The 27,553-nt window shown below is 44.1% G+C and overlaps 2 protein-coding genes across 3 annotated transcripts in view; one reads left to right on the top strand and one right to left on the bottom strand.

Moving 5' to 3' along the window:
• Positions 1 to 27,553, top strand: part of LOC310678399 (cytochrome P450 2J2-like) — a 232,250-nt gene that overhangs the window by 90,530 nt on the left and 114,167 nt on the right. The gene's annotated exons all lie outside the window — the stretch shown is intronic.
• Positions 1 to 27,553, bottom strand: part of LOC310678372 (cytochrome P450 2J2-like) — a 66,469-nt gene that overhangs the window by 23,961 nt on the left and 14,955 nt on the right. Inside the window, exon 5 of one of the 2 annotated variants that reach the window (XM_083442280.1) lies at positions 26,502 to 26,678. The exons of the other annotated variant lie outside the window; for it this stretch is intronic. Within the exon in view, the coding sequence (XP_083298406.1) occupies positions 26,502 to 26,678 (177 nt within the window). The remainder of the gene's footprint in view (positions 1 to 26,501; positions 26,679 to 27,553) is intronic. 2 annotated transcript variants of the gene reach the window in all.

Here is a 27,553-nt window from a genome sequence, read left to right as displayed (position 1 = left end):
AGCTTGTTGATTAATGCAATATGGATGACTCAAGACCTAGCAAAGCTCTCCAAACACAATGCCAGAGCAGGGTCATTGGCAGGTGCATAATGGCAGTGGCAGGTGAAGGGGGGGCCACAAGAATGACACAGGAGACAGGTATTGGGTTGTATTAGGCCACAAGGTGATTGACTGCAGGAAAGAGTAGGTTTGGCTAAGGCATTGGGCACGTATCCTGCATCAGGCAGCCCGCCTGCTATCTGATAGTACCTTGTGTTGGGGAGTCACCCCCAACGTGAATTGAATGGCACAATCCCACACAGGCTGCCATTGGGAGAGGTGTTTTGGTCCATTGGTCTCCCAGAGTCACCCCTCCTGGACCCCCCTACCTAGGTACCCCTCTGACTAAGGGTGCAGCCCAATGCCTTTTTTTGCCAAAGTTGTGAAAACCTACAAGCTGGTCAGTTTGCTTGCAGGATTAAATTCCTCCCTGGCCCCAAATATGCTGACCAAATAAACCATAGCCAGGTCCATAGGTAACGTGCCTGCTTCCCCGTCAGGCAGGCCCCTAAGGACTGGGTGGGTGGGGAAATCCCAGAATGATTGGCTAACAGGGCGGCCAACACCTGGCCACCCCCTTAAATGCTTGCAGCCCCCAAGCCCCAGCCCTCAATTGGCTGAGCAGGCAATGCCTGCCCTTACCTGAGGGCCCGATGCAGCCAGAGGTGAGCAGTGCCAGCCATTCCCTCCCCTGGCTGCGCCAGAAGATGCAGCTTTCCTGAACCCACCACAGCCGTGCCATGTGACAGTGGCCGCCCATCCGGAGTCTCAGGTGAGTGGATAGAACGGAGACTTGGAGACTCAGAAGTCAGTTTTTTATTCAAGAAAATAGTATGCAAGCAGAATGCCCACAGGCATGGCTGCCCTCAGTGGCATTGTTGCCAAGACTTGGCCCCTCCTGCTTCCTCTTAACCCCCTCCTCTGGATGTTTCCCAAGCAGGCGTAAACTCTGGTGGGAAGGGTCCCCCTTGGGCTTTCTGAGCCTTCTGTTCAGCTACATGCAAAGACCTGCATGACATTGGAGTCAAGGGAGGAGGTGGGACCAGGAAGCTGCTGAGAAGCTGTTTCAGCTTTTCGGTTGCAGCTTCTTCCTCTTGTCTTTGAGGTCCCGGACCTGAGGTGCCTTCCTCTGCACCCTGCCCTGCCTTTGAAGGATTTTCTTCCTCTGGCTCTTCTCTTTCCCTTGAGCCTGTTGCTTCTTCTGCCTCCCAGACTCCCTCCTCCTCTGACATGTCTTCAGAGTCCCACCACCACAATCCTGGCTCTGAGTCTTCCTCCTCTGCTGCTTCTCTAAGGTGTTCCCCGGCTGGCGCCTCCAACCACTCCTCTTCATCCAGAAAGTCCCTGGCACACAACCATGAGAAATTATTATTGGCTATTACATCAGTAGTCACGGGTAAACAATTGTGCCACAGAAAAATATCTGCTTCAAAAACAATTGTGTTCTCAAATGAATTCTTTGCTGGGGGTTCACTATAAAACCCTTGATGATTGTGAAAATATTTTTGTAGACTTTACTTGACAATAGAAAAGACTTGAAACAGAATACAAGACTCTGTGTAATAAAACAAAAGGGTGGAGTATTTTTTCCTTCAGTTACTAGATATTACAAGACTCACTTCAAAAAATGGTTTCACTTGGGTACACCTTTAATTCTTGAGTAGATTAAGGCCTTGTTTTTTTTAAAAAAAACACACAACCTTTTCTGGTACTATATGGTATCTGAGAAGGAAATACTTAAGTCATGAGTTAAAAATAAATAAATTGAGATGTATACATACACCCGTACAACTGAGATTTGGGCTACCATAAAAAATTGACTTTGAGGTGCCCCAAAGGGCTACTTCAGCATTTCCCTAGTAAACTATTTTATTTTAGAGGATGATCTGTGCCTATAAATCTGGGCGCAGAATCTGGCTACCAACCAGGACGTCTTGTGATCTTTGCCTAAGAGGAGAGAATTAAGTTGTCTGAAAGATTGGTGAACCTCTTCAGCAAAGGATCAATGGTATCTCTATGGATCTCAACATAAAGTCAAACTCTGTACATCTGGGTATGGCTGAATGCACCACAAGACACCATAAGCCTTAAGGAAAGTTTCTAGAAATTTATCTTTAGAAGGCATTTAATACCAAAGTGTATTAATACTCAACAGTTGATAGCTTTTGTTAGAGGTGTAAAATGCCTATGTCGATACATTACATATCTTTTGGAAATGTCCCCAAATAACAACATTCTGATCTGATGTTATCAAGGAAATATACTGCTAAGTGGGCCTTCTTTTCCGCTAAATTAAGATAGTAGTATTGACAAATACTACTGCGCATGCGCAGATGCTCAAAATGATGTCACGTGCATGCACGGAAGCGGCAAAACGTGACCCATGCACGCACAGATGCACCGTCGCAGCTTACGTTCCATGAATATGATTGCTTTGTTGAAAAATTGACCTTTTTAATTATGTACAGTATTGCTATAATGAAGTGCAAGAAAATCTGAATCTATATGTTTTGCTGGGAATGCTGTGAGAGTTTTATTTACTCTGTTAAATGCATTGCTCTTCTTTTCCTTTATTTCTTTTTTCCCTCCCCCCTCATCTCTCTTTTTTTTCATTTTCTCTTCTTCTCATTAAATCCACATGCAGCAGGGTTTCTGCGAACCTCACATCATCAGGAAGAGGGAGATCAAAGAGGAAATTAAGGGTTCCACAAACACCGAATTACTGATTTGAGCCCCAAAGTAGCTGTTGATCTTCTTGACCTAAAGCTTAGTGGAACCACAAGACAAAGCTATGTGGACAACTGCATGGTACGGTGGTGGAGCTTTGGGGGACTGTGTACCATACCCTCCAACATTCCTCAACTTGAATGGGCCATTTCTGAGTAAAACTTGCTTGTATACCACCATATAAAACCATTTCTAAAATCATACAGCTGTTATTGAGTAAAGCGATAGGGTTACATGCATTAGACTTTTTTAAATAAGGTGCCTAAATATCAAAATACTAGGTGCTTTTCTGATTTCGGCTGGCAACTTATTCCAGATGGCTGGAGCTGGGGTACTAAAAGCCCAATTTCTATGCATACTAAGTATAGAAAATGCACTGGTCAGGCAGGGAGATAGGGAAACTTGTAGGTTAAAACAGAAGTAAAGCTGTTGCTAGGGACTGGGGAGAAGCCAGGAAGCTCTTTTCCAGGTGACAGGTCACCCCAATATTTCTTTTCCTCTTCACTGCTTTACAGTGCATTTTCCCCACCTGCACAGGTAAAGTGGCTCAGGAGGAAGAGCATCCTGGCTGACAGACTGCCCTTACATCCTGGAAGGAGATAACCATTCTCATCCACATGATACACAGGTCACGTGGAATCCACTGAGAAGTGGCACCAGAACTGGCCTTGCCACCAAGAGCCAATGCCAGGACCAAACTAGACATGGCAGCAGGCAGCGCCATCTCATGTTTTCCCTAACTATTCACAGGGATGGGAGGGCCTAACTCTCACGGAAAAGGCATCCCAGGGGAAAGGTGAGACTTATGGCAGTTTGCATTCTTTTTCTCTCTGCTTCTGCTTCGTTTTGGCAGGCCATGGTGTGCGTGAGAAGTCAGCAATGGCCTTATTCTGGAGGCATGTTAAAAGTCCTCCAAGCCCTTTGCAAAGAGGAAAGCAAAGAGGAGGTTAATAAAAATCAAGGAAAATCGTCTTCCATTGTGTTTTCTAGTACAGTGGAACCTCGGTTTTCTAACATAATCTGTTCCAGAAGACTGTTCAATTTCCAAAACATTCAAAAACCAAAAGCTCAATACGGAAGCCTCAAAAAGAAAAATTAATACAGAAAACTCAATACAGAAGCCTCCTTGGAATTTCAACTTCGGAGGCACATTCGGAAACGGAAGCATTTATTTCCGGGTTTACCTGGGTTTACGCCATTCAAGTTCCAAAAGGTTTGAAGGCAGAGGTTCCACTGTATCTTAAATCCACACTTGTGAACAATTAGGTACTACGTCATTAATTTCCAGAGATGTTGCCCTGTTAATCTTTTTGTAGCAATATCAAAGAGGCTTGGGATACTTTAAAAGTGGGTCATCATGTGCCTGCATGAGATGTGCAGTCCCGAATTGTTACAACAGGGCACAGTACCCTTCTGATCTGAAAAAAACAAAACAAAAAACACACACAACACATTCCTATGTTTGTTCTGAAAACATTCCATTGATACCTGGGTGTAAGCGTTACTTGCAAGAACTACTGAATACAGAGGGAGATGCACAGCAGCGATGAGAGAAGCAGCTCAGCGAGAGTAGCTGGGGCCATGTGAGGTGAGAGGAGGGATGGACTGCAGTCAGGATAAGCTCCTGTAATTCCCTGTCCAGCTGCCGCCGCTTTCCTCCTACTCCTTGTCAGAGGTTCACTTCAGCCAGCTGTGAGCCTGACTCCTTTCCTTGCCAGTCCCTCTCCCTTTCCCTTTCAGTCCTTTTGAGTTAAAGGTAAAGGTACCCCTGCCCGTACGGGCCAGTCTTGACAGACTCTAGGGTTGTGCGCCCATCTCACTCAAAGAGGCCGGGGGCCAGCGCTGTCCGAAGACACTTCCAGCGTCTTCCAGCGTGGCCAGCGTGACATCGCTGCTCTGGCGAGCCAGAGCCGCACACGGAAACGCCGTTTACCTTCCCGCTACTAAGCGGTCCCTATTTATCTACTTGCACCCGAGAGTGCTTTCGAACTGCTAGGTTGGCAGGCGCTGGGACCGAACAGCGGGAGCGCACCCCGCCGCGGGGATTCGAACCGCCGACCTTTCGATCGGCAAGCCCTAGGCACTGAGGCTTTTATCCACAACGCCACCATAAGCACAAATTTCAGTGGCGCACTGTAACGCCAAAATCCAGCGCCTCTCTCTTCTTGCCGTCCATTGCACAAAATAGTGGTGGCCCCTGTTGAGCTGCCCCAGAAGCTACGTGCCTTTGCCACTGATATCTGAGCACCATAACCCTGAAGAAAGCACATCACACACAGCCTGCTGGGCTGCTGAGCCTGAGCAATCATTTTCTGACAGTCTCAACTGCAAGGCTGGTTATTCCCAGCCTAAGCTCAAGATAAGGGAAGGCCGGGGACATATCTTGAGTAAAATATAGCAACCAGTCTATATCCAATTGTGAGAATGACTGGCTTAAGCTGCAAAAACACTAATTAAGAGTTGGTAAATAGTTTACCTATGGGCCTCCCATCAGCCACATTTTCCTAAGGTTAAAGGGCAAGAGCTAATAGGAACAGCAGCTGGCTGGGAAAGAGGGGTGTAAAATGAAGAGGTTTTTCTCTTTACTGAGTTTCTCAGGCAAAGGCCTTTCTGCTATGTTATGTATGAAATATATTGGCTTTAATGTAATTATGCAAAAGATCTAGAAAGTAAGAAATGTTAGATTCTTATGTTAGATTCTTATTTCATTGATGGTGTGTGAGAAGGTGAACTCAAGATCTCTGTTTATGACAAAATTTCTGTTACCATGAGCCATCTGTTTTAGCCATTTGCCCCTGTTGCCAGGGGCAGAAGGGCAAAAGAGCAAAAGGGCAAAAAGGGCAAAGGGTGATCTGGTAATTAAGGTGCCTTGTCGAGGCAAATGTAAGACATATGGCTACTTGTCTGCCATTTATGGATAGAAGGAAATATAGCTCTTTGTCTCCCATAAAAGGTAATAGGAAATGGGTGTATCTTTTATGATTGGTTCTAGCAAACAGCCAATAGGAATTTCAACCAGGCTGATTGGACAGAGGCAGCCAAAGGAGGAGTAAGGGGGCTGGGCTGAGGAAATATAAGTGCTGGCTACCAGGGCTGGAGTGTGCAGAGCTTTTGGTAACCATATACCACTGTGCCTATCATTTATTTGTCTGACAAATAAATTATTATTTTAATTTCTCTATTGCTGCGTTGAATATTTCATTCCAGCTAAGCGTTAACCACAAGCAGGGTGCTACAGGAGAAGGACAAAGGTAGGGAGGCCCAGCTATCTCCTTAGGGCCTTTCTATGGCTATCAGTACTATCAACCATATTTCCTTTTCATCTCTCTGTGTAGGTTTACGCTGGCTGACACGGAGATGAAGTGTTTATTTGGAAAAAAACCAAAAATTGATCATCTAAGAGTTTTTGGATGTCGTGCTTATGTGCTGGTGCCTAGGGCACAACGTAGGAAAGGCGATCCTAGGTCTAAAGAAATGTTTTTCTGTGGTTAGCAAGTAAACACAAAAGGTTGGAGATTTGTGAATGTAGAAGGCAATCAAACGAAAATCACAATCAGCAGAAGTGCGGAATTTTGTGAACAGGATGGTTGGAATAAAATTCATGGAAATCCTGACATACTATTTGATGTGGTGAACAGTAACAATGAAACTCAGGCCCCAGCGCAGGTATTAGTTCCAGAACAGGCTGAGGAATTTGAGTCCGAGGACGAGGGTGAGAAATCGTCTAGTTCACCCAAGTCTGTAAAGTCAGAATCTTCTAGCTCTAAAAGTTCACCTGTACAGCAAGAGAGACGTGTAAAGTCAGAATCAGAAAGTTCTTCAACTACTAGTGACAAACAGGTGACGACTAGTGATTCTGAGTCAGAGGGGGAAACTGAAGGAACATCGCAGGAACTGTTAAGGCGTTCCAAGCGTACCAACAAAGGTAAACCTCCTGAAAGGTACCAAGCTATTAGTGTTTGGGCTGGTTTGGCAAATTGCGAACCTGAAAGTTTTGAGGAGGTTGAGCAATTACCCCAGGAGGAGGCCAGTAGGTGGCGTGAGGCCATGCAAAAGGAGTTAAATTCTATGAAAGAACTGGGTGTGTTTTCCATCACCAAACTGCCAGAAGGTACCATGGCAGTAAGTTGTAGGTGGGTGTACAGGATAAAGACAACAGCGATGGGGAAACCAGAGTACAAAGCAAGGCTTGTAGCTCGAGGTTTTACGCAAAGAAAGGGGTTACATTATTCCGAAGTCTATGCACCCACTTCAAGGAGTGAAACCCTACGGGAACTATTAGCAGTTGCTGCTCAGAAAGGGTTTAAAGTGAATCAATTTGATGTCTCTACAGCTTATCTTCATTCAGACTTGGCTGAAGAGCTCTATATGGAGCTACCGCCAGGATTGAAAGTTGGTAAATCAAATCAGGTATGGAAACTACATAAATCTATTTATGGACTCAAGCAATCTGCTCATAATTGGAATGAGTGTTTGAATGACGTTTTGGTAGGCATTGGTTTTAGCAGGAGCAAGGCTGACAATTGCTTATATTTCAGAGGTTCAGGAGATGTTCAAGAATCTTTGCTTGTTTATGTAGATGACCTGATTTATACTTCAAAGACACAAGAACAAGTAAAAAAACTAGCCAAAGAGTTAAATAAACATTTCAAAGTTAAGAATCTTGGTGATGTGAAGGTCTATCTTGGTGTTCAGATAGATAGGACCAAAAATGGCAGTTTTCTACTGAATCCAAAAGGCAAGATATTGCAAATGTTGAAAAAGTTTGGCATGACGGAGTGTGCAGGTGTTAGAACACCAATGGAAATGGGTTTTGTAAAAGACAATGAGTTCAAGGATAGTGCTGAATTCAAGTGTGCTGAAATCTTTCAGTCAGCACTGGGAAGCTTACTTCATCTTTCGCAATGGAGTAGACCAGATATTGCTTACGCTGTTAACTTACTCAGCAGAGAAGCTCCAAAACCTAGTGTAAATGCATGGAAAGGAATTCAAAGAGTGTTAAGATATTTACAATACACCAAAGATTTTTGCCTCGAATTATCTTCGGAAGGACAAGCACAGATTACTTGTTGGGCAGATAGTGATTGGGCAAATTTAAAAGATAGAAAGTCAGTGTCTGGCTGTGTAATAAAATTTGGTAACTCTCTGATTGGGTGGAGATCCAAGAAACAGAACCTGATTGCTTTGTCGTCAACAGAAGCTGAGTTCTGTGCCTTATCTGAGTACTCTATAATCTAGAATTTTACAAATGCTTGGCACAAGAGATGTATGAAAAGGCCATCACTCCAATCACTGTATGGGGTGATAATCAACTGTGTCTTAAGTTAGCACAAAATGGGCAGTTTAAAGGTTGTACAAAACATTTGGATATCCGCTTTCAAAATGTTTGTCAAACGGTAAAAGCAGGAATTGTTAAATTAAATTACTGTCCCAGTCATGAAAATCAAGCTGATGGTTTTACAAAACCGCTTGGGTTTCAGCGGCATGAAAACTTTTGTAAAGAAATGGGTCTGAAGTAATTTTTTGGTTTTGTATTGCCAGCGAGAGGGGGTGTTAGGGTGTGAAACCTAAGACGCTGGCAAATTAGCAATGTCATGTGACTTTAAGTAGTCAAGCTCAGTATATAAATTAATTATTAAGTTGCTCAGTATATAAAGAGTGTTTGTTTTCTCTGCCTGTTGGGCGTGCTGGGCGTGAAGCAAAAATGTCTGAAAGCTCCGGAGGTGTTTCTGTTATCTTTCTGCAATAAACCTGTCTTTGGAAAGACAGGCTTCGCTGTGTCGTTATTTTTTTTGCTGCTGAGACTTTGAAGCTTGTACTGCAACAAGAATCTCTGCACTGGACTTAATGCTCTGCAAAGAGAGCTGTTGCTGGTGGCGCAGCGGAAGTGCTTACTGGACCAGTACACAGACTCTTAGAGACAATGCAGGAAAGGGGAAAAGAATGGCTAACAGCCTAAGAGCAGGACTGAGTGAAAATTAGTAGCACTCTTGGTTAATTGGGGGTTCATATCGGGGGGGTGCTTCCCAGTGGATGGAGTGTGAGGGGGAAACCAGCATCTTCTTGTGGTGGTACTTAAAATGGTTGTTAGGAATTAAGTGTAATGAGGGGATTCTAGAGAGCTCTGGCTCCCTATTCTCCTGAGAGAACAGCTGCCTCTTCCCTTCCCTCCTGAGGAGAAGAGTTAGTGGCTGACAAAAGACCAAGCACTGAGGCGACCACAGAAGGGAAAGGAAGGGCAGCTCTGTGTTCCTCCTATCCTTAGCAGCTATCCCTTGAGGCAAGGACAAAATGGGGGCCTCCCCTCTTGGCAAAGCTGCCGATCCTCCCATTTCTGAGAGCGAAGCAGATGCTGCCCAGGAGCTGAAGCATATCTAGGAAGCAGACCAAACCTGAAATGAATTCAAGTCTTTGACATCCCCTTCCCAAGTTTCTGAAGGGGTTCTTTTTATAGGGGTCTTGTGTATCATCAGCCTGTCAGCAAGACTGGGCAGAATCCCCTTTCCCTGAAGACAGGCCTCTCTTCTGGAGTCTGCTGGGATATAGAGGGGCCTAGAAGTTAAATGCCAAACAAAATCCCAAAATAAAAGCATTTTTATGCATTTTTTTCCACATAGAACTAGGAAATGGCACACTCTATACTTCTCTGTGAGGAAATCCTAGTGTTACTAGAAAATCTGGAATCAAATAACCCTCCCAGTTTTCTGGGAATGATCTCTTGATTACTGTGGAAATAGGTCACTGTTTGTTCTAAGGACTGGAGAGCAAATGTTAGTCAAAACTAGATGAAACAAGTCAGCAGATCTTGGTGACTGAGCAGAAGTAAACAACACCTAAGTTTGCAGTATTATGCCTAGCAGCATTTTACCTTTATAAGAAATAGTAAAACATTTTCTTTGGAATCAGAAGTCCAGCGATCTTAAAACAAAACAATACAGTCAAACTATCACAAGAGGTGTTGAAATTTTGGGAGGTTGGATAGTTACAATGGAATGGTCTCGGGGGTAGGGTGCACATTTTTATTCTTATTTATTTATTATCACTTTGTCAAAATAAAACAAAAAAAAAATAAAGTAGCAACTGCTCCCAAAGAAAGAGAAAGAGAATTATTATTATTATTATTATTATTATTATTATTATTATTATTATTGCTATTACTGTTATTAAGTCAGTAGTACAAATGAGAAAAGCTTACCAGCAGCACTACACATAGATGGAGGTAGCTTTTACAAGGCCTTTACTTCTGAGTGTCTGGCTGATATATCCAACTATGCTATCAAAACCTTCATTTATCCCTGGCAAAGGGACTTCTGACCATAACACACATGCTTGACTCACGCCCTTTCTGGTTCATTAAGTTCAAGTGAGGACCAATACAACATCTCTGCAACATTAAATTGTGGTTCGAGGACCCCAACCCCCCCGTGAGGTGGAAATAAACACACAAGGACACGTGGTATAAGGTTTATGGGCAAGGAAAAGGCCACAACTTTTATTGGTTACTGCAATGAAAAGGTATTGGCTTAGGCATTGGATGACCACAGCAGAGGGGTTGAACCACCAGTAGATGGAGCCAGTTGATGCCTATCCAACTATAGGCTCACCCATGATGTCACCGGGGGTCGTGCCATGGCCTCCAGCCAAGCAGGCATCGGACAGAATACACGACCGCCAGATTCCTTTAACGGAATACCCAAATCGAAGGCGTAGGCGATGGCCACACCTAGCCTTCCCACACAGCATAACACCCAAATCCAATGCCTAACCGCCACCCGAGCCGAAAAAGGCTCGCCGCCAATACCTTCAAAGCCGCAACCAATCCCTAACACTCCTGATAACGCTGTCCAACCATAAGTCATTCCCTTTGTACGTGAGGTGAACCCCGTCATCCCGGTATAAGGCCCCATCGCCAATCTGGATGCGGTCATGACTGATAACTTGGCCATACAAAAAGCGCACCCAGCGGGACACGGCCCGGTTCATGACTTTCCTGGTTCTTTCAATGGCCATACAGCTCTGCGCACCACGCCAAACAGTTCTTTTCAGGAGGGAGGACCAAAACACCATCGTTCCGGGGCACAAGGCCGCAATTTCGTCCATATCATTCCTTATGGCCCAAGATAAGTCCACACTTTTCCTGCTCACAAGATCATTCTCTCCCAAGTGAATGATCAGAATGTCGGGAGGGCCGAATGCAGCCACCTTTGCCCTCAGCAAAGGCATAAGCTCCTGCCAGAGCATGCCTCTTCTGGCGAACCAATATACGCGTACTCCCGGATGTAAGCCCAGATTGGGAGTGAGGCCCCGGCTGATGGCCCTCTTGTGGGCCCAATGGACAATACTGTGGCCGCAAATCCACACGTTCTTCCTGACAGCAACTATGAAATGAAGAAGAGAAAAGAAGGGTAAGGGGGGGTCTGGAAGTAGACACGATTTAACGTATGTAAGTTTTATAAGCATTAGACTTCCAACGGCCCATCTCCTTAATCCTATCAGCTGGTAGGCCCAAGCACGCGGCTGTTGTGGCGGCGCCGATCCTGAACGAATGCGCCACGTAATCCCTTGAGGGTAAAAACCGCAAGCTTCAATGGCCTTGCGGAGCAACCTTGAAAACGGGTGTCTTAACCGAGGAGATCCATCCTTGTGGACCAGAAGTGGACCGGGACCGGGGGGGCGCAGGCGGAGGACTCATGCGGGCCTCATACTTGGACCAGCAGATGGACCTCAGCTTTAAACGGATCTGAGAAAGTAAGCCATACGATATAGGCTTACGGCCCCTGGCCCTTGGAGGTTGCAGCCTACTCCATCCCTCTATGGCTCGGCGAACTAGGAAGTCACTGCATGGGTCAGACAAAAACGTGGCTTTGGTGGAGAAGCTAATGGCAGCTACGTGAATCTTAAGGGTTTTTGGGGCCCGACCCAGATCATCAAGGTGGGAAAGGTATCTTAGGACGTCGTCGGTGGACGGTGGCACACTAGGGCCGGTACCGGATAACCCCATCCTGAAGCCCAGGAAATCGCACCAGGCCTTCTTGTAAGACCTGAGGGTGGAGGGTGCGACAGACGCTAATACTCCCTTAATCATTTTGCGTCTCCAACGTTCCACAGGTGCTCCGGAAAGGGTTCGGGCAACAGTTGTGCTCCAGGTGCAAGCGACCGGAAGCGAGGCATCTGAAAGCGAGACAAAGCATCCGCAATATTATTATTGATACCAGGTACGAATTTGGCCGAAAAGATTATGTATACTCGAGGCACCGGAGCACGAATGACCGCAGGAGGGCCGCTACCCTCGTAGATCGAGATGACTGCCTTTCTAAGATTTTCACCACCGCCTGGTTGTCGGTTCTGAAGCATACCCGACGATTTTGAAACTCCTTTGTCCAGATGTGCACCGCGACCACTATCGGAAAAAACTCGAGAAAAGTCAGGTCTCACGTGATAGCCTCACCCTGCCATCCTGCTGGCCACCGCTGAGCACACCATCGCCCCCTAAAGTACACACCAAAACCTAGCGACCCTGCCGCATCCGATTGGACCTGAAAATCTGAAGTTAAGAATATCCTGTCATAGCGAGACTCCATTATAATTATCTAAGAAGGTCCCCCAAACCTCCAGGTCTTCCTTGACCGATTTCGGGAGTCTAACCCTGTGGTGCGGATGATTGAGGCCTACTGACAGCCTGGCCAAGCGGGTGCAGAAGGGGCGTCCCGGGGAGATCACCCTGCAAGCGAGGTTAAAATGACCTAATAGGGACTGGATCTGCCTAAGGGTAATCTTTTTTAGCAGAAGGGTGGCCCGGATTATTTCCCTAAGGCTGTCAATTTTTTCCCTAGGTAAGCGGGAGGATTGAGCGATGGTATCTAACTCGATGCCCAGATACGTGAGGCAAGTAGTGGGTCCCTCTGTTTTCTCCGCTGCGAGAGGAACACACAAGTCCTGCGCCAAGGCCGCAAAGGCGTCCAATAGAGAGGCACATTCCCCGGTGTCGGGCCTCCCCACGAAGAGAAAGTCGTACGTGAGGCAAGTAGCAGGGCCCTCGGTTTTCTCCGCTGCGAGGGGAACGCCCAGGTCCTGCGCCAAGGCCGAAAAGGCCTCCAGCAGTGAGGCGCGTTCCCCGGAGCCGGACCTCCCCACGAAGAGAAAGTCGTCCAAATAGTGCGTAACCCCAATGGAATTTGTTTCAGTTTCACTCTAGCTAGAAATAACTGCTACATATGCAACATGTTCTAGAAGATTGCCAAAGGTGAGCTCTTAGCCAAAGCGTTATCCACTTCAGTGTTATTTCTCACAAAACTAGCAATTTGTTTACTAACTATACATGTTCCCTAATATGGTTAACGGACTGAAATTATGCGATTCCGACTGTTGGGCTTAAAGGCTTACTAGATTCTAGGACTGAGGACTAAATCATTATTGTACTTCTTTGCAATTTTGCCCACAGCTGCCCTGCTCATTGGGAGAACAGGGAATGGATCTGGAACACTTCAAAGCAGTACCATTGCTCCCATGTGTCTTCCTGTTTGGGCTGTCATTTTGTTAAAGCTGTGGTCTTGCTCTTGTAGTTGATCTGGGAGAAAAGGCAGGTTCCCCAGGAAAAATTAATTCCTGTATGAGGTGTTATGGAATGATACATTTGGTTGCCTAATAATCCCCAAAGGGGAAGTGGGTCTGGGAAGGGGTGCCTCTGTCTGGAGACCAAGGAGGGGCTAAGTGGCGGCCCTGTTGGGTTCATCCCATAGTGTATGCCATAGTGTGACTCCAGAGGCAGAGCTAGCTGCTCTGGCACCCAAAGTGGCACGCATGGTGGGGTGGGGCTAGCTACCCTTGGGGCGGGGCAAGCGTCCTTTCCCTTACTGACTTCTGATTAGTAGAGTCCTACGTGGTTAAGGAGCCAACTACTAGGATTCTAAAACCCTCTGAGAAACCCTTCCAAAGATAGGATGCTGCACTTCCGTCCGGATGGATAGACAAGTGGTTGAGGAGAGGAGAAAGCTGAATTTGAGAAAATGCTAGACCCAGAAGGACTTTATCGATGGTTCCCTGCTGCGGGGGTTCGTCTGGAACTAGAGTGGTGAAAGCCCCGACCTCCCCGAAAGAGCCGCTTCCCTTTGTAACACACTGTGGCTGGGTGAGCCCATGCAAATCTCTCACACTCGTGCGGGTACTTACAAGACTGCCTTTGGCATTGCCCTTTATTGAATTACCCGCACACCTTACGTTTTAAATCCTTCTAAGGTCCAGCTTTCCAGTGCGATACACCTCTGATGGCTTCTTCTCGACATAAAGGGCGTAAGCCATTCTGACTCGTCATCACCGGCTGATGAGGTGCCTGATTCTGGAAGCTAGACCCTGGGCTGCTTATTCTGCAAAGAAACTAGAAGAACTGGAAGCCTCCGGGTTATTGATACGGGCCGGCAGCCTCCACGCAGGCGCCCCGATGCAGTTCTGAAAGTCAGTCGTCACCGAGCAAGCCCGAGACCTAGTTTGCACAGCCGCCGTTCCTGACTGAGGGCTTGGGCCTGCACCTGGGTTGTTTAAAGGCTGGAACTGGTTTGCGAAACAAGGAAGTAAGAAACGCAAGGCAAATAGAACTAAAGAATAGCTAAGAGAAAGCGCTGCTCATAGTCAACAATGAATGATCTGAAAGCATTGAGGAAATGCGAAATGGGTTTGGGTTTATTATTATGACGGTCGCCAGCAGCAGTGTGTGCTGGTGCTGCACCCGTGCGCTTCCTCTTGGGCGCCATGAGCTGCTCTGTGCACTAGTAAAATGCGCCTACTATTTATTTTGTCACTAATTACTTTATTTTATTTTAAATCTAATTTTCATTTATTTATTTATTTATTAAATATTATTATTATTATTATTATTATTATTATTTATAATTATTATTATTATTTATAATTATTTATTATTATTAATATTATTATTATTATTTATTTTTCAAATTTATTTTATTTATTATTTTATTTTATTATTGTTGTTGTTATTTTTAATTAGTATTAATATCACCAATCAATTAATAACTTGACTGTAAATAAATGTTAGTAAACAATTATTGTGCATCAATAAAGTTCGGAGCACGGTTGATGAATTAACTATTAATCAATAGTATCTCAATTAATAGCCAATGGATTTATAGCTATGAGTAGGAATTACTATTATCAATTGCTCCGCGTAAATGCTGACAAAATGAACAATAACCAGCAACCTTGGCATTATCAGCATTATGCTCCAACCAGTTGAGCTATCCAGGCTCTTAAGTTGCCCCTTTTAAATGATAGGCAAATCTAGGCGCAAAGCAATGCCAAGTAATCAAACAGAATTGAAAATAACTGCTTACAAGGAGATGCTCAGAAGCTGCAGCCAAAATAAGAGAAAAGGAAATCAGTAAGATTCCACACCAGCAGCCCTGCTGGAGAAACTTTATCAAACAAAGGAAACTTTGCCAAACAAAGAAAAGTAAATCTTTGCCCACAAGGTCGGCTCAAGACCAGTTGAGGGAAATAAGGGTGCTTAAACAGACAAAAGACTGTAATTGGTCAAATTGCTGGTTAGTTAAACTGACAATGCAACTAGAGCTGCTGAACTGCCAGGTGCATAAAGACAATGCCTCCCAAAATGCTGGTCACTCAGAGAGCAATCAAGCCTGCCCCAGCAGTTGAAAAACCTGTCTGGCAACTGTGATTACTCAGGCAAGAAGCAAAGGAGAAGGAAAGGGGGAGTGGGAGAGTTGGGAGGGAGGAGGGGGGGGGTGTAAAATGAACATGCCGGGCAAGGAAAATCTTTTTGAAGAAAAGGAAAAATAGCTGTCATTACAGTGAGCCAAAATAAAGTGGAAATATAAACGGTGTATTAACCTGGACTTTTCATTAAGGTACCATAAGCCGTAACCTTTGTTGTTGTTGTTGTTGTTGTTGTTGTTGTTGTTGTTGTTGTTGTTGTTGTTTAAAAGTGGTTTTCTTTAGGGAGCCTGTACTGGCAAGTGAAGCCAATGACAAGAACCAGGCAAAGGCACACCTTCAAAGGTTCTAAACGTATGAACGTGCAGTGCTGAGGAATGGTTCCCTGATCAGAAACCCTGAATTGTCCACCCCAAGCTCTGCCTTATTTCTATCCCCCAAGCATCAAGCGAAGGGGGAGGGGTGGCTTAGAGAAACCAAGAGGGGTGAGGTTTAAGCGCACAGTCTTTCCCAAGCCTTTATAATTTACAGGGGGCTCCCGATTTAAGTGGTACCAATGGAAGGGATGGCAGGGTAAATTAAACCCACGCTAGAAGAGTAATAAATCAATAAACGGCAGGCACAAACACACGCTGCAAGCACACACACACAACTTAAAATTAGAGAGGAACAGGAAAAGGAACCCTGAGGATCATCTAGTCCAACCCAGGCAACGCAGAAATATTCAGCTGTCCCATACAGGGATCAAACTTGCAACCCTGGCATTATCAGCACCATGCAGTCAACCAGACCAGCCACACAATTGGACAGGCAAGGGCAATAGAGGGGAAATGTACAAGCACCCTGGCAAAAAATTAAAATAAAACGCACAGCTACCAAGCAGAGGCAGGGAAGACAAGCGAGGAGACAAGGGAGAAAGAAAGATGGAGCCACACCCACACTCAGACCTCACCGGGGGCATGTGCTGGGCAAGGGAACAAGCTGCAGCTTAAGAAAGGTAATTCGCACTTAGACCACACAAACAAATCAAGCAGCAGGAGAGGGGGGAAATGGAATGTTAAATATAGATTTTTACATGGAAAAAAGAGGACACAGCAAGGCAAACCTGGGTTTTTAAAAGCAGTAAAGCAATGAGCGCACGCAAGCCTCCTAAAGTTAAAAGGCAAGCCAGGAAGCAGGCAGCCTCCACACACACAGACCCCCCAACTCCAAACCTCGTGGCTCTTCCCTGTGATGACAGTGATGACTCTCGGAGCGGCGGCGACGAAAAGAGGCTGAGGGGGGGCCGGCGCCTGAAGATAAAGGATGGCTAGGCACGCCCCTGCTAGGGGCGGCTCCAGGTGGGAGCCGCCCCCTGGGCGTGAGGCGCCGGCCAGGTGAGCAGGAAGGGGCAGGGGCTCACGCCCCTGCGTGGGCGGGGGTTGGAGCTCCCGCCCACAACCACTCCCCTCCCCTCTGGGGAGGGGAGTCTCTGTGGAATTTGCTCCCAGAAGATGTAGTGATTCCAATCAACTTGGATGGCTCAGAAAGAGAATCAGATAGGTTCATGGAGATTAAAGCTATCAGTGGGTACAAACCACAAGGGCTGTGTTCTGCCTACGCTGTGGCTATGGATATCACTTTCTGGAAATTGTAAGTGAGGAGAGTGCTGTTGCGTTCAGATTCCTGTTTGGAGGCTTCCCACAGACATCTGGAGGACTAGACGGGTCCTATCTTGCCTGGTCCAGCAGAGTTCCTCTTATGCCTTCGTACTTTTATTAAGAAACAGCAAAATAAATGTGCAAGCAACTGACACCTTCACATGGCCAACAGCATGCTGCCATCCGGTTTGAATACTGTGAGATGGGTTTTACACTAAAAGGAAAAAAGTGTCTGTTTTAAGCAATGACAGAAGTTTGAGTAAAGTAGGACTAGAGGGACATTGAGAGGTTTGCATTGCAACGGGGAATAGCACAGAGTTTATAAGAATGGGGATGTGTTATAGTCCCAAGTAAAGGCTCTTGATTTAGTTCTTTAACTCCTTCTGGCAGCTGGAAGCTGAATGTTCTCAGCAGGCTGGTCAGGAAGATGAAGATTTCGATCTTTGCCAACTGCATTCCCAAACATATGCGAGACCCTGAGGATGGGACAAGTGAAAGACAGCAAGTGAGTAATAATTTACTTTTCAGTGTCAATTACTTCGCAGCTATAAAACATGCTATATAATACTTTGGAGAACTAGACATAGTAGGAAAGTGAAATAATGAAGAAGAAGAAGAAGAAGAAGAAGAAGAAGAAGAAGAAGAAGAAGAAGAAGAAGAAGAATTTGTTATTTATACCCCGCCCATCTGGCTGGGTTTCCCCAGCCACTCTGGGCAGCTTCCAACCGAATATTAAAAACATGATATAGCATTAAACATTAAAAACCTCCCTAAAAAGGGCTGCCTTCAGATGTCTCCTAAAAGTATTATAGTTGCTTATTTCCTTGACATCTGCTGGAAGGGCATTCCACAGGGCAGCCATCATTGCCGAGAATGCCCTCTGCCTGGTTCCCTGTAACCTCACATCTTGCAGTGTGGGAACTGCAAGAAGGCCCTTGGAGCTGTACCTCAGTGTCCGGACTGAAGGATGGGGGTGAGGACGCTCCTTCAGGTATACTGGGCCAAGACCCTTTAGGGCTTTAAAGGTCAGCACCAACACTCGGAAATGGAGTGGGTGCCAATGTAGGTCTTTCAGGACCAGTGTTATATGGTCTCGGCGGCCACTCCCAGTCACCCGTCTAGCTGCCGCATTCTGGATTAATTGCAGTTTCCGAGTCACCTTCAAATGTAGCCCCACGTAGAGGGCACTGCAGTAGTCTTGTAGTGTGGGAACCTCCAGAAGGCCCTTGGTACTGGACCTCAGTGTCTGGGCTGAACGATGGGGGTGGGGAAGCAAATGTGTGGGCTTTTACTATGGTAGGGGAAGAGGGAAATTTTGGAAGGAACCCACAAGGGCCTATTTTAAAGCAAATGATTCCATGCTTTACTTTCCTACATGTTTGTAAGTTTAAATCTTTGTTGAGGTTCTCTCACCAAAAAGTACTTGCCCCAAACCTGGATCTTGGCAGCCAAGGAATTCTCCTTTCTATACACCTATTTTTGCCTTGACACCAATAAGAACATGTTAAACAATACTGTATAATCATTTAAAGATGAACCAGTCCTTTTTTTAATTTATAACATTCTCGTCAACAATTGAATAGGCATAATTCTTTGTATTAAAAAGTCAACAGGAGCCTTGTCACCTGAAAAGAAGTTGGATGGCATCCAGCAGTGACGTGTGACAGGGAGCAACAGCACCCTGGTGCTGGCAGTGTTACCTCTCTCAGGGACAGCGCAATGGGGTGGCAAGTGTGAAGATGTCCAGATTGCCAGTGATGGGGGCCCCATAACGGTTTGGGTACCTGTGAGTCCAAAATCAGCCACCCAGAAATTCCCTAAATTATCAACAGCCTTGCCCCATCCTGCTGACCAGCAGTGCCACTCCTGCCAAGGGGATATTGCATCCATTCTGCCCTACTCTCTTGCTGATGATGATGTCATTTCCTGGAAGCCAACCAATAAGCATGTCTATAGACCACAACTCAGCTTGGACTTTTGCATTCACCTGCACCAAATGGCAGATATTCTTCTCTGTCCACAAATTGTCCATTCTTGTCCAAGAAATGATTCGGGTTGAACTCTGCAGGAGTCTCCCATCGTGTTGGATCAAGAAGAACAGAGCGCAGATCAAAAAGAACGGCAGTCCCCTGCAAATAAGAAAGAATTAACTTGGAATGCATTCAGATCAACACATTCCAGGATTCTCCCTCACTGTCCCAGGACAAATCTTTGCAGAGTTCCAACTGAATGGAGTTTTGGGGGGACAGGTGGGTATTTAACAATGGCCATATTCATCCTCAACTTTTTTTCTATTTAAAACAGTATTTCTATACAAGCAGAAACACAGCAGGGCCTCCCCCAACACCTGTTTCAAAAAGGCCTCGCTGAGACCTTTGGCCACTGCATGTTCCTCCGAGTTGCCACATTACCCCAGGAATAGCACTAGTGAAACATGTCTGCGGATGGAACTCCTGTTTTAGACTACACAGGAAGTTCCTGCATGGCTGGGGGCATCTCTGAATATGCAACCTACTCATAGACTCTTGGGATACAGGCGTGCAGTTGTATCACTCTTCTTTACCTTGGGAAAGAGAAAACCACGCATCTTCACATCCTTTGTACATTGCCTAGGAACCCCCATAAATAAGGCATATTTAAAGCGCTGCATTTCATGAATCACAGCATTGGTGTAGGGCAGTTTCTTCTTATCTTGATAGCAGATTGTGTGAGAAGAACCTAAAGCATCTTCTATTTCCTTGTGGACTTTATCTGAAGAAAATTACAGAAACAGGAGGTTTATTTTGAATATATAAACTTCATTCTTCCCCCAGTACTTGGCATGGGCAGTGTTAAAGGGCTAGAGCGGTAGCCAGAAGATCAAATGGAAAACAGATAATCCACATTCTTCTTTTGTCTTTGCGCTCCAGTACTCAAGGGGTGTGGTGAAAATGAATTGCTGAGAGGAGAATCACATTGTTCTGTTCTTTGGTGTTTTTTTTACTCTGGGAGGCGTGCAGTTTGCCACCCAATTTTGTTTTGTTTTTTTCCCTCTGGAAGTGCTTCCCCATGATTTCCTGTGTTTACTCCCGAGTAAGCAAACTTTGGATTCAAGCCAGTAAGTTTTGCTAATAGGAGAGGAAAATACATATTCCCCCAAAATGCAGTTTTAGCCATTTCTGTTGTGTCTCTAGGCTCATCCTCTCCTGTGCATTCTTCTGCTTATTTTTTTTTAAGCACCAACCACTTGTCTTCTGGAACACGCTGCACTCCCTTCATCACTGAGTTGCCCTTTTGAGTTAATTCTCTAGCCCTGTGATTGCATATGTGCATGTGACAAGAAGAGCATTGTACATGTTTCCATGCTACATTCACACATTACGCTTCCTGCTGTTTCATTCATGCATGCCTTTCAAACTAAGGTTGAATGGTGCTTTTTTCCATTGCCAGATGAGAAGAACACTTTCCAGAAAGCTTTTCACTGTGACACCCGAAACCCTTTATGGACAGTGGATTTGGCCCCTATTGGATCTGATGTGATATTATAGATTGCTGAGAGAGAGAGAAGACAGTGGTCCAGGGCTTTTGTCCATTGCTCTGAGCATGGGCATAGCCGGGGGGGCAGTGCCCCCCCCCCCAGATACACAAAAATCATTTTAAAGCCAGTAGCACATGTGAAAAGGTTCTTGGTTTCTTGGTGGGCCACAAGTCCAACATGAGTCCCTAAGCTCCAAAGTCCAGCGACCGTTAGCAACAAATTTCTCTGACCAAATACAGAAGATTGGATAATCATGAGTAAAAAAAGGATTTTAATTTGGACTATTAATTGATTTGAAACGGATTCATATTACGGAGGTTGATCCCTTTCTGCTGAAGTAGATTTGAAGAAAGTCACTCAAGAGGTCGTACATTTGAAAAAAGGCATTCAAGAGGTCAAGGAAGAGGTTGCCGGTCACAAAACAAGATTGACGGAATTGGAAACAGTGAGAGTGCCTGATGTGGAGAGGACCTAACAGGATGTGCTTAATGCAATTGCTTTCTTACAGATGATGGAATGGAAAATCCACTCCACTCCATGGAATGGAGAGGCACACCACAATTGGAACAAGATAATCTTAAGGACTGGCTAATTGAGGAATTTGCAGCGTGCTGGGATTTGGAAAAAGACAAGCTAAATTCTTGGATTGAGAGGGCCTATAGGTTTGGGCCAAAGAAAGACTCAAAAATTGTACATGACTGTATAGTGGTTTTCAAGACAAAGGAACAGAGGGACAATATTTTGGGTCTACACTATAGAAAAATATTAAAGACAATTGTTTTGTTCAAGGAGATTCCAAAACATTTTCTGAATTTAAGGAATAATTACACAGATTTGGCTGGAGCTCTGAGAAGGAAGAATATCTTCTTCAGGTGGGAGTTTCCAGAGGGCCTCTCCTTCAAATTTCAAGGAAGGAAACAAAGAATTAGGACCGTTGAAGAAAAAACAAGGTTTTGGGGGGAAAACGTTAAGGATCTCAGATTGGAAAGCTCACAGGCACCAGGGGCAGGAGCTCCCTAATAGTACAAGATGGCGCTGGGAATTTACTCCTGGAATGTTAATGGTTTGAACTCACGTCCAAAAAGAAACCAAGTTTATCATGTGTTAGCAAAACAGAATTTGGACATAATTTGTCTGCAAGAAACTCATGTTACTAGACTGCATAGAAAAGGTGCTAACAGATCATATCCATAAGGACCAGGCAGGATTTCTGCCTGGGAGACATATGAAAGATAATATTAGGAATATAATCAATGTGTTAGAAAGGTTGGAACTTTTAAAAAATTGTAAAGCGTTGTTAATGTTCATTGATGCTGAGAAGGTCTTAGATAATGTCTCATGGAGTTTTATCAAAAGGAATTTAGAAAGTATTGAGATTGGACAAGATCAGTTCTGGAGGTTTTGCTAAACATGCTAAGGAAAGAGGAAGAGGTTAAAGGTATAACAGTAGGATCTAAACAATATAAATTAAAAGCCTTTGCTGATGATTTGGTGTTAACTTTACAAGATCCAGATTCCATTGCAGTAAAAGCACTGGAACTGATACAGAAGTTCGGGCAAGTAGCAGGATTTAAGATAAATAAGAACAAAACCAAGGTGTTGGGGGGAAATTTAGATAATGAGGAGAAAAAAATCCTACAGGAAAAGACAGAACTTGTTTCTGTGAAGAAAGTGAAATATTTGGGTGTGAATTTATCGGTGAAAATGTTGAATATATATAAAGATAATTATGAAAAATTATGGAATGAAATTAAGAGAGATCTTGAGGTTTGGTCAAATTTAAATCTGTCATTAATGGGCCAAATATTGGTGGTTAAGATGAATGTTGGGACGCGGGTGGCGCTGTGGGTAAAACCTCAGCGCCTAGGACTTGCCGATTGCATGGCCGGCGGTTTGAATCCCCACGACAGGGTGCGCTCCCGTCGTTTGGCTCCAGCGCCTGCCAACCTAGCAGTTCGAAAGCACCCCCGGGTGCAAGTAGATAAATAGGGACCGCTTACCAGTGGGAAGGTAAACGGCGTTCCATGTGCTGCACTGGCTCGTCAGATGCAGCTTGTCACGCTGGCCACGTGACCCGGAAGTGTCTGCGGACAGCACTGGCTCCCGGCCTATAGAGTGAGATGAGCGCACAACCCTAGAGTCTGTCAAGACTGGCCCATACGGGCAGGGGTACCTTTACCTTTAAGATGTACTGCCAAAGATGCTGTTTTTATTCCAAGCCTTACCAATTATCAATAATGTAAGACGTTTTAAAAAATGGCAGAAAGCAATGTCTAAATTTATCTGGCAGGGGGGGAAACCCAGAATTAAATATAAAATATTAACAGATTCTAAAGAGAGAGGGGGGTTTTCCCTGACAGATTTGAAGATATATCCAGCTTTCTGCTGGATCAAGGAATGGATTCAACTAGACAATGTTGATGTGTTAGATTTGGAAGAATTTGACAATGTATTTGGGTGGCATGCATATCTATGGTATGATGAGATACTGGCTCATAAAGGTTTCAAAAATCATGTAATTAGAAAATCACTATATAATGTTTGCCTAAGATATAAAGATCTCTTAGAAAGGAGAACACCCAGGTGGCTTTCACCAATGGAAGCAAAGGTACAGAAAAAGCTGAATATGGAGTGTAAATGGTTGAAATGTACAGATTTATTCTTGGAAGATAATGAAGGATTTAAATTGAGACCATTTGACCAAATTAAAGATAAATTGGATGGATGGTTGCAATATTATCAGATTAATAAATTGTATAAGCTTGATAAGAAAAATGGTTTGCGACAGAAAAATCCAAATTGGAAATGGAATTGTTAGATGCCAATGTTAAAAATCTCTCTAAAATGTACAATTTCCTGATGGAATGGCATACAAAGGATGAACAAGTTAAATCTGTGGTGACTGACTGGGCAAGAGATGTTGGACACAATATAATGTTGGAAGATTGGGAAAGGTTGTGGAAGAAAGGGGTTAAGTTTACTGCATGTACTGTATTAAAAGAAAATATTGTGAAAATGATGTATAGATGGTACTTAACCCCAGCAAAATTAGCAAATATTTATCACACAAATGACAATCTATATTGGAAATGCAAAGAAAAAGAAGGTACGTTTTTATCATATGTGGTGGGCGTCTCCCAAGGTGAAAGACTTCTGGGAAAAGATTTATAATGAGTAGAAAAAAATGCTGAAAAATACATTTATTAAGAAACCAGAAGCCTTTCTACTTGGAATAATAGAATTGGAATTGCCCAGAAAAGATGTTAGATTGTTTTTGTATGCCACTACAGCGGCAAGACTGCTATTAGCCAAAAACTGGAAATTGCAAGAGATACCAACAATAGAAGAATGGCAGATGAAGATGTTGGACTTTCTGGAGCTAGCCGACCTGACTGGAAGAATCCATGACCAGAAAGAGGAGGAGATACATGAAGATTGGAAGAAATTTAAAGAATATTTAGCTAAATATTGTGATATAAGATAATTAGAAAATTCTTGGAAGTAACGAATAGGCTTAGGGGTAGAATAAGAACACGTGTTAGTAAATATCAAGGATTAGAATATTAATAAAGGAGAAGAGGTTAGTAAATTATAGGAGTTAATATTATTAGAAATATGAATTTGGAGAACTGTTATACAAGTGATATAAGGAAATTCAGTTAGAGGGTATTCGAGGAAGTCAGTTAACAATGTTATGAAAATTAGGTAGCTGAAGAAGTAATTGTTTTTTGTGTTAAGTTTTTTGTATTGAAATGTGTTTTTATTTGTTGTGTGTTTTCTAACGTCATTTTTGTTATAAATGTGGAAAACTAATAAAAAAATTGGAAAAAAGGTTCAACATGAGTCAACAGTATGATGCAACAGGAAAAAAGGCCAATGCTATTCTAGGATGCATCAGCAGAAGTGTTGTTGTTGTTGTTGTTGTTGTTAATTACATTTATATACCGCCCTATACCTGGGTGTCTCAGGGTAGTTCACAGAATAAAGAGTATAGGGAAGTCATATTCCTACTCACTTCTGCCTTGTTCAGACCACACTTTGAGTTCTGTGTGCAGTTCTGGGTACCCCAGTTTAAAAAGGAAATTGACAAATTGGAACGTGTGCAGAGAAAGGCAACCAAGATGATCAAGTGTCTAGAAACCAAGCCTTATAAGGAACAGTTGAAGGAGCTGGGTAAGTTTAGCCTAGAGAAGAGGAGAGGAGAGATGATAGCCATCTTCAGATACAGTGGTACCTCAAGTTGCAGACGCTTCAGGTTACAGACTCTGTTAACCCAGAAATAGTACCTCAGGTAAAGAACTTTACTTCAGGATGGGAACAGAAATCGGGTGGTGGCAGTAGCGGGAGGTCCCATTAGCTGAAGTGGTACCTCAGGTTAAGAACAGTTTCAGGTTAAGAACGAACCTCTAAAAGGAATTAAGTTCTTAACCCAAGGTACCACTGTACTTTAAGGGCCATCACATGAAAGATGGAGCAAGCTTGTTTTCTCCTGCTCCAGAGGGTAGGACTCAAACCCATGGTTTCAAGTTACAAGAAAAGAGTTTCCACTAAACATCAGGAAGAACTTCAATAATCAATAACAATTAATTGACACAAGAATTACAGTCCACTCTAGAGATCAAAGGAAGCCCTGCACAGGTCTCCCTCTCTCACCTTGGATATCTGGATGACTTGCCAGGAGGAGAAGCGCCCATTTCAGAGAACTGGTGGTTGTGTCTGTACCTGCTACAAAGAGCCCAGAAATACTAAAAGCCATATTTTCTTCATCATAGGTGGACTCTGGGTCGTTTTTGCTCTGATTTTGAAAACGGGGAAAGTGACATGTCGTTTACATGCATTACAATCTGTCCTTCAGCACTTATTTTATCTTACTCTCCCTGCTCCTATTAGCATACCACCAACACATGCTTCATGAGGAGTGAGGTGTCTTCTTACATTGCCTGAGGAGAAATAAGAAGGTGCCACCTCCACTGCCCTGCTGTCACTGCCACCTCCCTTACTTTGGTCATACAGCAGTGCCCACAATGTGCTAACAACAACAGTGAGGACAGTGGGATCTTGCAAGCGTTTGGTGAAATCTTGCAGGAAGAAGGCAAGAAGAAAAAATATTTTGACCTTTCTAGTGTAGAAATAAATGAGGCAGGAGTTTGAAATCATATTTAGTTTAGGAACATTTTCTTTAGGATTTGTTTGGTCCCCTGCTAATGAAAGTGAGGAGTGATTTTTCCTCTTGCTATGCATTGTAATGTGTAATGAAACAGCTACCACAATCCACTTGGTGAGTTGGCCATTCATACTATTTGGGCATTCTTTGAGAGCGATAGACTCGTAATCTGGGGAACTAGGTTCACGTCTCCGCTCCTCCACATGCAGCTGCTGGGTGACCTTGGGCTAGTCACACTTCTCTGAAGTCTCTCAGCCCCACACACCTCACAGAGTGTTTGTTGTGGGGGAGGAAGGGAAAGGAGATTGTGAGCCGCTTTGAGACTCCTTCGGAGAGTGATATCAAAAGCGGGATATCAAATCCAAGCTCCTCATTCTCACTGTTTGGGCACCACAGGCAACATTTCAGTGGTGAGTATGTTCCCATGAGTTTTACAGGGGTTTTCAAACGTATTTGCCCACTGCCCTGTTGGATCCATCAACTGATCTCCAGTGCCCACTACCCTAATAATAATAATAATAATAATAATAATATTCAGAATAATGGTTTGCACAACTCACTAAGAAAAATAATAATCCAATAAATCTGGAAAAAAGTAGCTCAATGTCAATTTCAACTGAGATTCAGGAAAAAAATATTGGTGTCCTTGGAAGAGATTAGTATTCACTTATAACAGGAAATATAATGATTCCTTGGATGAGCAGCATTCAGTGTCAAAGCAGATACTTACTTTCTCCATCTGAAGTAGATAGAAATCAATGAGATCCTGTGGATCATGCAGAGACTGATTCTCCTTATGCTTCTCTATCTCCTTCTTTGCAAATGAAAACACCATCTCTGAGCAGGACAAGGCCTTCTTGTGGGGCCCTGGGAGATGTTTCATGAGCCATGGGAGAATTTCACAAAGCTAAAGGAAAGATAGCAGAAATGCCGTCATTACCATGAGGAAGCTTGGTCATGCAGTTCATGAGTCAATTCATTTGAATTAGAACTTAAAACATGACCCGGGTTATTCTTCAGAGCTAGCACATTAGTTTGAGTCTTCCTGAGAAGAAGTCTGCAGCTTCACTTGAAACTCAGAATGCCTGGTTCTGGGAAATATCTCTAGCCAAATATGTGAAAGAAAACTAGGGGTCAAAGTATTTTTCTAGCTCCCATGATTAATTCAAAACTGGGCACAATCCCAGGCCATTTGTTGGGAGGTGGGGGGTTGCTGGAGAATATAGATGGGGAGACATTCAAGTCAGTTCACATTTAAGAGTAAATTTGCCTAATATGCAAATTGAAACACAACCAGCCTTTGAAATGTGCAGTCCTCCAAATCTTGCATTGGCTCCCAGTACGTTTCCGAGCACAATTCAAAGTATTGGTGCTGACGTTTAAAGCCCTAAACGGCCTTGGTCCTGTATACCTGAAGGAGCGACTCCATCCCCATCGTTCAGCCCAGACACTGAGATCCAGTGCTGAGGGCCTTCTGGCGGCTCCCTCATTGCGAGAAGTGAGGTTACAGGGGACCAGACAGAGGGCCTTCTCGGTAGTGGCACCTGCCCTGTGGAATGCACTCCCTTCAGATGTGAAGGAAATAAGTAGCTATCATCTTTAAAAGACATCTGAAGGCAGCCTTGTTTAGGGAAGCTCTTAATATTTAATTCTCTATTGTTTTAACACTTGATTGGAAGCCGCCCAGAGTGGCTGAGGAAACTCAGCCAGATGGGTGGGGTATAAATAATAAATTATTATTATTATTATTAAACCTTTAAGAAAGGAGTTTTCCTCTTTCCT

Source organism: Podarcis tiliguerta, assembly GCF_965153285.1.
Source record: "Podarcis tiliguerta genome assembly, chromosome: 5".
Taxonomy (NCBI): Eukaryota; Metazoa; Chordata; class Lepidosauria; order Squamata; family Lacertidae; genus Podarcis; species Podarcis tiliguerta.
The sequence above is the reverse complement of the archived record's forward strand: the minus strand, read 5'-3'. Positions and strand labels throughout refer to the sequence as shown.